The 12,975-nt window shown below is 53.5% G+C and overlaps 6 protein-coding genes across 6 annotated transcripts; 3 read left to right on the top strand and 3 right to left on the bottom strand.

The window, feature by feature from the left end:
- Positions 1-81: 81 nt before the first annotated feature.
- Malapachy_3252 (rad16-nucleotide excision repair protein) lies at positions 82-2,434 on the top strand (the record flags this gene model as incomplete). The annotated part of the gene is made up of 3 exons (XM_018137729.1): positions 82-369; positions 399-2,253; positions 2,283-2,434. 3 exons carry the CDS (start codon positions 82-84, stop codon positions 2,432-2,434), a joined length of 2,295 nt encoding a protein of 764 aa, XP_017993544.1.
- Malapachy_3263 (heat repeat protein) lies at positions 2,424-6,314 on the bottom strand (the record flags this gene model as incomplete). Its single annotated transcript, XM_018137737.1, has 1 exon — positions 2,424-6,314. The coding sequence occupies one exon, from the start codon at positions 6,312-6,314 to the stop codon at positions 2,424-2,426; it is 3,891 nt and encodes a 1,296-aa protein (XP_017993589.1).
- Positions 6,315-7,956: 1,642 nt separating this feature from the next.
- Positions 7,957-9,061, top strand: Malapachy_3261 (hypothetical protein; the record flags this gene model as incomplete). The annotated part of the gene is made up of 4 exons (XM_018137735.1): positions 7,957-7,994; positions 8,034-8,181; positions 8,213-8,233; positions 8,273-9,061. The coding sequence occupies 4 exons, from the start codon at positions 7,957-7,959 to the stop codon at positions 9,059-9,061; spliced, it is 996 nt and encodes a 331-aa protein (XP_017993587.1).
- A 238-nt stretch (positions 9,062-9,299) lies between these two features.
- Malapachy_3234 (atp-dependent rna helicase dhh1) lies at positions 9,300-10,787 on the bottom strand (the record flags this gene model as incomplete). The annotated part of the gene is made up of 1 exon (XM_018137711.1): positions 9,300-10,787. One exon carries the CDS (start codon positions 10,785-10,787, stop codon positions 9,300-9,302), a length of 1,488 nt encoding a protein of 495 aa, XP_017993843.1.
- A 465-nt stretch (positions 10,788-11,252) lies between these two features.
- Positions 11,253-11,758, top strand: Malapachy_3254 (mitochondrial import protein pam17; the record flags this gene model as incomplete). Its single annotated transcript, XM_018137730.1, has 4 exons — positions 11,253-11,348; positions 11,385-11,600; positions 11,630-11,680; positions 11,711-11,758. 4 exons carry the CDS (start codon positions 11,253-11,255, stop codon positions 11,756-11,758), a joined length of 411 nt encoding a protein of 136 aa, XP_017993540.1.
- A 41-nt stretch (positions 11,759-11,799) lies between these two features.
- On the bottom strand, positions 11,800-12,810 carry Malapachy_3269 (hypothetical protein; the record flags this gene model as incomplete). The annotated part of the gene is made up of 1 exon (XM_018137743.1): positions 11,800-12,810. The coding sequence occupies one exon, from the start codon at positions 12,808-12,810 to the stop codon at positions 11,800-11,802; it is 1,011 nt and encodes a 336-aa protein (XP_017993595.1).
- Positions 12,811-12,975: the final 165 nt, after the last annotated feature.

The following is a 12,975-nucleotide window of genomic DNA, read 5'->3' as shown; positions in this document are numbered from 1 at the left end:
CCAAGCTCGCAGCTGGGATGAGAGAACGACACACGGACTGATGACGTAACGCTGTCGCTCTCCTCCGCTAGGGCCACCACCATGGCGACGCGTCAGCGACGGGCTGCGGCGCCCCTCTCCTACAAAGAGGAGGACGAGTCAGATACGTCCGATGCGTCGTTCGAGCTTAAGCGCGAGTCGTCGTCATCTGACTTTACCCTCTCGGAGGCGGACGAGCCCGCGCCACAGCTGCCACCGCCGCGCTTGACGCCTCCCCAGGCTGTAGTGGTGCCGAAAAAACGCGCACCCTCCGACACAGAGACAGATAGCGACGTGCCCCTCGCATCGCTCGTATCGAAACGACCGAAGCCCAAGCAGAAACTCACACGCGTACGTGGCGCACTTCCTGACCATACCAGTTTCAACGTTCCATCGCGCAATTGCATGCCGTTCACCCTGACTTGGCCTCTGTTTGGCACAACCTAGCGCAGATGCGCCAGCCGAAAGGTGGAAAACGGCCCGAAGCTGAGCAGCCCACAAACATTACTATGCCTCTCCTCCCATTCCAGCGCGAAGGTCTCTACTGGCTCCAAGCGCAGGAACGCAGCGTGTGGCGTGGCGGGCTCTTAGCGGATGAAATGGGGATGGGCAAAACCATCCAGATGGTCAGCTTGCTTGCCTCCGATCTTAAAGGTCCCAGCCTTGTGATCGCGCCTACGGTCGCTCTGTTCCAGTGGCGGAACGAAATGCAAAAATACGCGCCCAGTTTGCGTGTGACGGTCTGGCATGGCGCGCAACGCACCAAAGAGGCAGCTGATCTGGAAGGCCTCGACGTAGTCTTGTCCTCTTACGCCGTCCTGGAAAGTTCGTTCCGACGTGAGCACCATGGCGTCACGCGTCGTGGGCGGCGCGTACACGAGCCTAGTCTGCTGCATCAACTTCACTGGCGGCGCGTGATTCTCGACGAGGCCCACCACATCAAGGAGCGCTCATCCAACACTGCTCGCAGTGCCTTTGCTCTTCAAAGTGACTTTCGGTGGTGTCTTAGCGGCACACCCTTGCAAAATCGCGTAGGTGAGCTGTATTCCATGATTCGGTTCCTAGGCGGTGATCCTTTCGCATACTATTTCTGCCGCCAGTGCCCATGCAAGTCATCCAAATGGAATTTCCATGGTCACAGTGCATGCCATCTATGTGGCCACAAGCCTATGGTGCACCTTAGTTTCTGGAACTTTATGATTCTCCGACCCATCCAACGCGATGGAACGGAAGAAGGCGAAGGCGAAGAAGCCTTTGCACGTCTGCGTCTTTTGCTGGACTGCATTATGCTTCGCAGGACCAAACTGGAACGCGCCGATGATATGGGTTTACCACCGCGCACTATTGAAGTGCGCCGCGATCTGTTCAGCCCGGAAGAAGAAGATCTGTATCGCAGTTTGTACACGTCCACCACACGCAAATTCAGTACATTCCTTGACCAAGGTACCGTCCTCAACAACTACAGCAACATCTTTACATTATTAACACGCATGCGCCAAATGTCCAACCACCCGGATCTTGTTCTTCGCTCGTCCACCAGTTCCAATGTCGATCTGCTGGGCGACGTCGACGAAGTACATGTGTGCAAACTGTGTTTGGAAGAGGCAGAAGATGCCATTCAATCACGTTGCCGGCATGTATTTTGCCGCGCTTGCATCGCTCAATACCTCGAAAGCTTTGAAGGCGACGGAGATCCAGCACTTCGTCATGAGACGGTTGTGCCTGATTGCCCCTACTGTCATGCCGTCCTCTCTATCGATCTTGAAGCGCCAGCACTCGAGCCGCCACAGCGGTTCAGCGCACCTGGCAATCCGAAGCGCCAAGGCATTCTGACGCGGCTTGACCTGGCTCATTGGCGCTCGAGTACGAAGATCGAAGCATTGGTGGAAGAACTGACCAAACTACGAGAGCTGCCAGATCGGTCGATCAAGAGTCTCGTCTTCAGTCAGTTTGTCAACTTTCTCGACCTCATCGCTTTCCGACTGCAGCGGGCTGGTTTCCGCATTTGCCGGCTGGAAGGCAATATGACACCGGAAGCACGCGATCGTACGATCCGTCATTTTATGGACAATCCAGGCGTAACAGTTTTCCTCGTATCGCTCAAGGCGGGTGGTGTCGCACTGAATCTGACTGAGGCCTCACGTGTGTATCTCATGGATCCCTGGTGGAATCCTGCCGTGGAAGTACAGGCCATGGATCGTATTCATCGTCTTGGGCAGCATCGGCCCATTATTGGTACGTACCCCGATTGCTCACCATGTCAGTCAAACGCATGATCATTGAAAACAGCATTGAAAGCCGCATTATTGAGTTGCAAAACAAAAAGAGCGCTATGATTGATGCAGCTATTGGCCAAGACGACTCAGCGATGGGCCGTCTTAGCGTCGATGACCTTCGTTTCTTATTTACCATGTAATTGTAGCAGTCATAGGTGTATACCAATGAATGGCACGACGAATATGCCACGGTGGGCTCTCGCCTCGCATCGCCCGGCAAGCGGCCCACATTGCCATCGAATCGGTAACGACCATCGCCTGGAGCCATGCATAGGCTGTTGTACGAATGGCGGGCGCTTGTCGTTCATCCAAGGCGTCTACAAGGAAGGGATAGGTAGCCATCGACCAAACACTAGCACTCTCGATATGGGTACCCACCCCTTGTAGCAATTGTGTGAGTGCTTTTAGTACTGCCTGTACCATGTGCCCCAGTGCCGAATGTTCGTCGTATATGCGTGGTGCGGTAGGTGACATTTCTGTGGCCTGCGAAGTAGAAGCTGGCAGCTTTCCCCGAGGCATGAAAGAGGAGCAGGACGACAATGAAACCAAGCACGCTTGCCAACGTGGCCACGCCTCCTGTACGATTCGACGGGCAAATATACCACTGGCATACTGCCCCATCGTACCAATCAAGGCCGTGGCGTGCATCCACACGTTCGGATCTTGCTCGGTCTTACGCTGGGCGGATGTGGTACTTGTCCCGAGACGTGCCAGAATCAAGGGCCATGCACGGTCCAGGAGCGGGTATAGTCCTGCTGTACGCTGCTGCGGAGCAAGAATTCGTACACCGTCTGCCAGCATATCCAACGAGCGAGAACGGATCATAGCACTTGCATGACTCAGGAAGGGAAGGCATCGCGTCGTCATCTCTGTTACAATGGTTTGCAAGCGATCAGGCGGAGGGTTTGGGTCCTCCTTTTCCTCTCCTTCCTCGGCAGGGATATCACCTTCAAGCCCATCCATCTCTTCGGACGAATGCCGCGACGCATACCATGCTGCAAAGGCGTCGGTGGCCGACTTTGTCACCGGCTCTACGGCAGGTGGGGGTGGCGTCCCTGGTGCCATAACTTGCAAAAGGCGTGCAAGGACGGCCAACAAGCCATCGCATACATCGTCGTATTCATGGAACTTGTCGAGCGCTGTCATCACCTCATCAATTGCATCCTCCACCAGGGGCAGTGCTTCGGCGCCTAGCATCTGAATCACTTGGACCAATACCCATGGCGCTGTTCTCGCACTGAGAAGATGCCCCTGCGGCGATGTGGACATAATAGATGCACGAGGTTGTCCGGCATACAATTCGGCACGCAGACCCGCCATCAAGCGATGGCTGGCGGCACCCAAGACGTAGTCGGTATGATGAAGGACGCAGCTCTGGATACTTGGATACGCGCAAGCCTGAGCTATTCTGTCCAAGGCGTATTGTGCTGCAAGCTGGACCATTTCTTCGCGTCGACCCATAGCACTTAGCACGGGGTATAAGGTATGCAAGAGCTGTGTCCGACCTGCGACGCCTAAGAGCTCGGCAGCTGACGCTAGCATACACAAGAGAAGCGCATCGCACTGATCCCGCAGCCGGTCTCGCTGTTGTAAAGCTTTCTGCTCCTGCTCCGCTAAGGGTACAGTCCGTTTCTCTCCATCCACTTGGGCGGCATGCACAAACGATACATCCACAGCGGGACCCGCAGTGATCATAGTTGGCGACGCAGACTCGAGTGACAAGTGCTGTTCCAGTCCTCGCACGAGCTCTGTGCTCGTGTCTGTGGACACCACGTCTGTGATCGCTTGGTCGGGTGCAGCTTGTGGTATTTCGGGTCGGTCCACATCCCCTTGCCATATGGACTGCACCTCTTGCATTATGTGCTTCGCGAAGGCGTGCACAGTTTTGCGTAGGCGGCGATGCGTAGGCTCCACTCGTATGGCTTCAATGTCGGACGTTGCTAAGACATCGCTAATGCCCAGCAACATTTCATTCGCCACGACCAAGCTGGCCAGTGATCTATGCCAACGAGCGTGTCTCTCCAGTTTGGCTGTACGCACAAAGTACATGGGCACAGCAAAGACACTTTTAGAGAGGCCCGTAAGGGGATGGTTTGTGCCTTGGAGGAGGAGGGCAGCTAAAGCCGAGCCCATATCAAACCACATTCTCGCTAGCGCATCGATACTGCCTGCTTCTAGCCGCGCCAAGGCAGGGCGATAATGCGGAACTTCGTCAGCGAGAATCAAGACGGCCGGTATAGGCTGCCCCAATGCGGATACCAATGCACCGCCCCACTGTTCCACTTGGCCTTCAGGCGAAAGAATACGGGCCAATCCCTTGGTAGGCGCAGCCCACTGTGCCTGCACAAGTGATTGTGAAAGAAGGATCGAAAGAACACTAGCTCGACGTGCATATACTTGCACGTTGGTGTCTTGCACCATATGAATACAGGCTGGAAGGGAGTCTAAAATCTGGTCCCATTCATTGTCCAGTATGGCGAAGCGCGTAGGTGCCACGTCGTTGAGCGCTTGCCATGCAGCATCTGTGACCCGGATCACATGATGCGACGAAGCCAGGTCCAAGAGAATGCGCACTAGATCTTGGCATGGCTCATAGCCCAGTGACGACCTGGCAGCCCAGGTCATGGTCTCTGTCATACAAACAAGCAGGGCATATGCGACATCCACCATAGCCAGCTGACTAGGCGGATCTTCACGTGCGGCCACAGAAGGCAAAGAGGATAGGGCTACTAGCACTGGCTGCATTGTACGCGCCAGCCAAGGTAATGGTCTGCCATTGTCCGAGATGGATGTGACAGAGGAAGGTGCCATACTCCTTTCACTTGCCTCGCTCATTGAATCCGTGTCACTCGGTGAATCCAGTTCTTCGATCGCAGCACTGATCGGCTCCTCGTGCGTCCAAGTCATTGTGCCGAAATCTTCAAGACTAGTGGGAATCGTATGTGCTGACGCTTCCGACGGGGCTGGACGCTGAGCTTCTGTCACGACATCACCAAGGCAAATCACCAATGCAGCAGTGAGCACACGAAGCGCCTGTCCCACCAACTCGGCAGGCGCACGGCTTGATGCCAGCTTAATCAATGCACTAGTCATGCCTGGGAGCACAGGCCGAAGTCGCTCTGCACAGGCGCGTGCTGTTGGTAGATTCGTTGTAGGTGTTCGATGGTCGGATAGAACAATGGTGCCTGACGAATCAATGCCATACTCGACCCCCGAAAGCCACACAAAGCTTACGATCCCAGCAAGCTGGAGCATCGTTTTGCGCAGTACTATAGGCGCCTCTTCTTTCCGACTGGTATCCAGTGCTACTTTGAGGATATGCGCCAAGGCTCCTGCACAGGCACTGACATCTCGCGCTGCCCTTGTATGGGAACGAGCGGGATAGGCTTGCGTACTGAGTATGTTGCCTATACTTGCATCTTCGCTCTCGTCCATGAGTGGAAGGTCAGATATGCCATCCCATTCCCATGGTTCGTCTGGTGTAGTCTCACGTCGTGGCGCGAGCAATTGTACCAAGAATTGCGCGATGGCCAGCTTGGTCTCATCGCTATTAGGTACAGTGGTGGATGGGGAAGGGCCCCCGCTGAGTGCCATCACACCTAACAAGAGTAACTGTTCCCACACCTTCCAATCGGTCGACTGCTCCAATGTAGGTGGGGTCGTCAAACCTGTGGCCGTACGCGAGACATGCGCCCACGTCCATGTCTGCCACCAATCGCGTGCCAGACATCCAAGATTCAGAAAGACTAGCTCACGAACGCGATCAGGAAGAGAGAACAAGCTCTGCGTTTGCGATCGGAGTAGTTGCGACAGAGGATAGAACACATAGTGGATCAGGGCCGGGGAAAGTGGGTCTTGCAACGTTGAAAGACACGTATACAGCGAGGCCAGCGACGAAATCAACACGGAAGAAGAGGTAGGAGATGATCCATGACGTAGTACGGCTACACAATGAGGCCGTAGCTTCTGAAATAGGGCTTTTGACGCATCGCTGGGCGCGTCGTTCATGCCATTCGCCATGGACGTGGCAGCGTAGGTGCAAGGTTATGCACGTGGTGCCACGTGCATACGCGTCGACACGCGGCGGGAGTGAAAGCGGCGCGTCGCTTCACGTTGCTCGTAGTCGCTTTGCTGCCATGTCGAACGTCGAGATTGCCGAGGATGAGGCCTCGGCCAACATGGCTATGATCTCCAATGAGGTATGTATACATTTGCTAGAATGTGCTAACATATACAGGAGTACAAGAGTACGTACATGGCCTTCTTGTGCTGACTTTCCTGCAGTCTGGAAGAAAAATTCTCCGTTTCTCTACGACATGGTCATCACGCATGCTTTGGAATGGCCTACTCTCACCCTACAGTGGATGCCTGACAAGGAGGTATTCGCCGACAAAGGATTCACGCGACACCGCTTTTTAATGGGCACGCATACCTCCGGGCAAGACAACAACTACCTTCAAATCGCCACTGTGAACCTGCCCAATTACGATGCCAATGGTATTGAAGGAAAGCTTGATATCAAGGATTATGACGAAGAGAAGGGTGGTATGTATCTGCCATATGTTCACACCAGAAATCGGTTCCTATTCGTCGGCATCCACTCGCATTCAAATTACTCAGCGTATCAACCACGAGGGTGAAGTCAACCGTGCTCGCTACTGCCCTCAGAACTGTGATTTGATTGCGACTCGGGCTGTGAGCGGTCTGACATATGTGTTTGATCGCACAAAGCACAGCAACCAGCCTGACAGTGATGGCAAGTGCCGCCCCGATATTGTGCTTCGCGGTCAGACTCGAGAAGGCTACGGTCTCTCGTGGAATCCCATCCGTCAGGGCCATATTTTGTGTGCCTCGGAGGACACAACTGTGTGCCATTGGTACGTGACTCTTATATGGACTCCACTAACAGGTCAGGGATATTAATGCATACCAAAAAGACAACAACTCTATCGAGCCGCTGCGCACGTACCAGGGCCACTCTGCCATTGTCGAAGACGTTGCATGGCACAATCATCACGAACACCTTTTCGCATCTGTGGGCGATGACCGGCAGATGTTGCTTTGGGACACGCGTGACTCGAGTTCTGCGCCAAAGTACCGCGTTGAGGCGCATATGGGAGAAGTGAATGCAGTGGCCTTTAGCCCTGCGAACGAATATATTATTGCTACGGGTTCGAGTGACAAAACTGTGGGCCTATGGGACCTACGAAATCTTAGCGTGCATCTCCACTCGCTTGAAGCGCATAAAGATGAAGTGTTGCAAATCGCATGGTCGCCCCACCACGAGACTGTGCTATGCTCTGCCTCCTCGGATCGTCGTGTGAATGTATGGGACCTGAGTCGGATTGGGGAGGAGCAGACAGCGGAAGATGCCGAGGATGGCCCGGCTGAGCTTCTCTTTGTTCATGGTGGTCACACGAGTCGTCCGACAGACCTTTCTTGGAGTCCTCAGGACCCATGGAAGGTTGCTACAGCTGCTGAAGACAATATTGTTATGGTGTGGCAGCCTGCCAGTTCGATTGTCGAGCCCGCTGACGTCGAGCCTGACGCAGCTGAGCTGGAGTAGATTTGGCGTGGATCCATAGTCGTTAATGTACACACCTCCACACAGTACTGCCCTGGTGGCTGCACACTCGACGCTGCCACAGCACGTCCGACCACAATGCCGTTTTTGGGGCTGACGGGTAGTCGGCGCGAGCTGTACGTGTTAGCACGCTTGTGACATACTTACGACAATAGTCGCCCGAATAAGCGCCACTTTTTTCTTTTGTTGATCATTATCTTTAGTATTTTGGTGCCACCGTTGGCTGTATTTCTTCGGTTCGGTATCGGGACAGACTTCTTCATCAATGTATTGATGACCATTGCAGGGTACATCCCTGGCCATGTACGTTGCTATTCCCTATCTAACAAACCAGCTACATAACTTCTTCGTCCAGGTAGGTTTGTGATCAGATCGCCTTTGGCTAACCGACCAGCGAATTCGTGATAACTCTCGGAGAGAGGACCGCACACCCAAGTGGCTTCGCAAGCTTGGAGTGATAGAAGGTCACCATGGTGTGGCTAAGAACAGGAAATGGGCGGATCGGTACCTGCGGCACTATTCGCGCCCTGTGCAATATGACGAGGAGGGTCGAGCGTATTACCTAGACATGGACGAGGAGGGCCAAGAGACTGTCGAGCCTGTCCCGGCCGATGCCCTGGTTGAACCTGACCGCTACTTCAACGAAAATCGTCGTCGTCCCGACAATGCAAGCGAGTATAATACACCTTATGCGTCTACGCCTTCGCCTATGATGCAGGAGCCACCTTCGTCGCGGCGTGGAAGTTCGAAAACCTTGCGCTCACGTACGATGCGGTTCTTGGGGATGGGTAGTGGTGGCAACAGCCAGCATGGAAATGGCACATATATGCCCATGCAGGACCGTCACAGCCGTGCAAATACCTATTCTAACCAAGAAGTACATGCCGGCAACAATTATCTTGACGACGACCAAGACGAAGATGAGGATGAGAGGACCGACTATCAACGTTATTCCTCTGCACAGGCCATGTCGAATGATGCGTACGATGATCTGGACCGAGAGCTCATGGGCTTGTCGACCCAAGAAAACTATCCACCTGTGCGTACAGGTCCTCGCAAGCCAGTGAGTCGCGCACGCAATAATGGTTCCCACCGTGCACCACCTGCCTCGCGCCCTGAGCCGTCTGCTTCACGCGATTTGGCACCGGAGCGTGACATCCTGGACTTTGATCATACATTCTAACGTTGTAATATAAAATAAAAAGTTTTCTTTTTTAATTTTTAGGAGGTGGGGGAGGGTAGAGGGAGAATACATAGATGGCTATGTTCACAAAGAGCTGCCCGCAGAGTCATGAGCGAGACAAACTACGCATCATAAGTGTGGTACAAGGGGGGGGGGGGGGGGATGAAAAACATGGGAGGTAGGTCCCATAGAATCGCAGCCACAGAGGCTCGCCTTTAAAGACATCTCCATGGGTCAATTACGTCGAGGAAGGCGTTTCCTTCTGGGTCTGTTGTTGGTTGTTGTTGTTACCACCGCCGCGACGGTTGCGACGACCGCCGCCACGGCGTTGGGGCACAGTGTTGGTAAAGTTGCCATTCTGCTCGACAGGAACGGCATGCATCGCTGCTTGTGTTGGCGGGATGGTCGGCAGGCCCTGCTGCATAATACCTGGGCCTTGCGCCGGCTTGCCAGAAGCAGCAGCCTCCTTTTCGCGCTTTTCAGCCTCCTCAATGAGCGAAGGAGCCACATAAAGACGCTTATCAATGGTAGCTGGGATCGGCTGCACTTCCGTACCCAGTTCCTGCTCAATACGGTAGAGGTTGAAGCGGTCCTCGTACGTGATCAAGTTGATGGCCAAACCCATGTGGCCAAAACGGCCACTACGGCCAATGCGGTGAAGGTACGTTTCTGCATTCTTCGGGAAGTCAAAGTTGATAACCACATTCACCGCCTGAATATCAATACCACGAGTCAGCAAGTCGGAGCAGACCAGATTACGGCATGCACCATTGCGGAAGTCATGGAATACGCGGTTACGGTGGGCCTGGAGCATCTTGGCGTGAGAGTAAAAGCATGAGTAGCCGAGCTCGGTAATTTTCTTGGCCAGCAATTCCACACGGTTGGTCGAATTGCAGAAAATAATCGACTGGTTGATTTGCAGCTTGGAGAAGAGGGTGTTGAGACAGTGCACCTTTTGGCGCTCTTCGACAAACGCATAGTACTGGGTGACACCTCGCAGGGTGAGTTCATCCATAAGGTTAATTTCGTAAGGCTTGACCATGTGTTTGTCCTTAAAGTCCTTCACAATCAAGGGGAATGTAGCTGAGAAGAGCATGACCTGACGCTCTTTCGGCAGAAGGGCCAGCAACTGCTCCATCACTGGCGTGAATTCAGGCGACAGCAACTTGTCTGCCTCGTCCATAACAAATGTTGTACATTGGCTAAGATCCGCAATACCCTTACTTGCCAGATCAAGAATACGGCCAGGCGTACCAACAAGCATATGCACTGTTTGGCCTAGACGGAGGATGTCATCCTTCAGCGTCGTACCACCCGTGCTCACCATGATCTCCACGCCGAGATGCTTGCCCAGTGTCTTGGCCACCTGGCTTGTTTGCAAAGCCAGCTCACGTGTAGGCACCAAAAGGACAGCTTGGATCTTGTTCTTCTTTGTATTGATCCGTTCCAACGACGGAATTACATAGGCACCCGTCTTACCGGTACCATTCTTGGCACGCGCCAAAATATCACGGCCAGACAGAGCAATAGGGATGGCCTCTTCCTGGATGGGGGAGGGATGTTCAAATCCAGCCTCAAAAATACCCATAAGAAGCTCACGCTTCAAGAAAAAGTCCTCAAAGTCATTTCCTTTGGTGGCCGTAACATCTTCCGTTTGCGGCCGCGTGTCTTTCGGCGGCCGCTGCACGGAAGGCAGGCCATCGCTTCCTGGCGCTGTGCTCGCCATGTATATAGTTAATTCACAAAGGAAAAAAAAAAAGGTAAAGTGGATGGCACTAAGACGCGTCTTGTCTATCGGGTCAGTCTCGGTTGCCCAGGACGTACTCTTAGGCACTGCTGTCTATGAAGAAGCATTGGCTTGCGAGGGCATGCTCTTTTGCCCGGGTGCACGTGATGTACTACACGTGATGTTCATGTCGCACCGTGCGCATGCACAGGAACACGCAGCCAGTATCTCGTAGGCACCACTTGCCAGGATGATCGTCTCCATGGTCCGTGCTACGGCCTTGCGTTCGCCGCTACGCGCACACCGACTAGGTTGTGTTGAGAATGAGGCGAAGAGGTACCTTTCTACAGGACCCTCTGCTCCCCAGACGCCCCCTTTGCCTTGGGACACATGTACGTGGAGCCGTGACGTGCTGGACTAACCGGCATAGATTTGCGCCTTCGTCGACAGCGTCGCATTGCAGGAATGGTGACGACGATCCCCACAATGATTGTAACTGGTATTATTTCAGGCACTTACTTCCTTACGCAAGAAATTGATCCAAGTAAGACTTTTGCAGGGGTATGTGTCAAAGCTCTTTTCGTGTTAACACGCTAGATTGATCCGCTTTTCGTGTATATGGGCGCCACAGCTGCATGCACAGGCCTTGGATGGCTTGTTGGACCCTCTATTGGCACAGCTGTTTGGAGTTTGATGCACCGCAGCAAAGCCGCCCAAATGGCCACGCGCGACAGGGAGTTCTTCCAGCACATCCGTAAAATGCGTGCTGATCCTACCCGTCAAGTGATGCACAATCCTTTGCCTGATTACTATGTACGTACAATATCTATGCTTACAGTGAGGGTGAGAAGATTGGATCCCTGCATCAATATCGCAAGTGGCTTCGCGACCAAGTATGTCTGTTAGAGACTAACGTGCCACAGCAAATTTTCCGTCGTAAAGCCTCTCATGGTATCAAGGATATAGAGTAGATGCAGTATCAACTGTGATTTATTATACAAGAGAAACACAGCTAGGCCGAGGTAGCGATGGCAGCTGCCCGAATTCGTTCCAGGGTACGAGCCTCATAGTCATAGTCAAAGTCAGGCGCGCGATCATGTGGTACCGTTGCTTGGATAGGTGCCTTGTCAGCCGTAACGCCTTGCTGTATCCATGCCGCTACGCGAGGCGGAGGATCTGCGCGTGCTTTTCCTGCTTCATCCACCCAACTGATCCAGCAATCTTGTAAGAGAGGATGTGTGCATCTCAGCTCGGCACCTTCGTTCACAGCGCGCCATGCATATACACCATGAGAAAAGGTAGTCAAAACCGTCACCTCTCTGCGCTTCTTCTGACTCTGTTTCGGTTGAAGGGAGGTCACAGAGCCGTAAGCCTCGGCCAATGCCTCAGCCAGAGGCGAAGGCAAAACTGTCTCTGGTATTTCCTCCGAACCAAACATATCAAGGACCTGCTCAGTGGGAAAGCGTATCAATACAGTGGTGTCGTTGGGCATCCATGCCGGCAACCCGTCGTCCTGGTTTACAGGGGTTTGTGAAGATGCCGTTTGTCTGGATTGCAGTGACCGAGTCTGCCATTCTTTTAAAAGCCGCTCATGCTTCTCAATACGCAACGCCCGACCTTCTTCACGCAAAGCAACAATGCGTTGTTCACGTTCGCGTTGTTTCTGTTCGCGCTCCATACGCGCTCGACGGTCTTGTTCCTCACGCTGCTCTAGGTCAGCTGCCATAGCACGCCTTCGATCATCAAAAGCAGCTCTTCTGGCCCGCTTTTCTCGTTCACGCTGCAGCGATTCAGCCAAGCTGGCGCGTTTGGTGGGGTTCATGAGCTCTTCATAGGCCAAGGTCAAACGGTGGAACCGATCTGCCGCTACGTCGGGCGGTACATCTTTGACCTTATCTGGATGAAGTTGCAATGACTTCTTCCTGTATGCTGTACGTATTTGCGCTTCAGTCGCGTCAATTTCAATACCGAGGAGCTCATACGCGTCCTGCAGCAGCAGGGTATCATCATTATGGCTGCTCATCGTGGACGTGGAGCAAGCAATGTTGCGTGTGAGAATTACCTAAGCGCAACAATTCTTTCGTGGTACCTACGAGAACGCCACTAATTTTTTTTTTTTACCCCGTATGCTATTGCCTCACAGTGTCAGGGCGCTCTTCGCGCCTACACTGGCAGTTCCTTCCCATGT

Source organism: Malassezia pachydermatis (genome assembly GCF_001278385.1).
Source record: "Malassezia pachydermatis strain CBS 1879 chromosome Unknown scaffold1, whole genome shotgun sequence".
Classification (NCBI taxonomy): Eukaryota; Fungi; Basidiomycota; class Malasseziomycetes; order Malasseziales; family Malasseziaceae; genus Malassezia; species Malassezia pachydermatis.
Note: the sequence above shows the minus strand (reverse complement) of the source record. Positions and strands in the feature narration are given on the sequence as shown.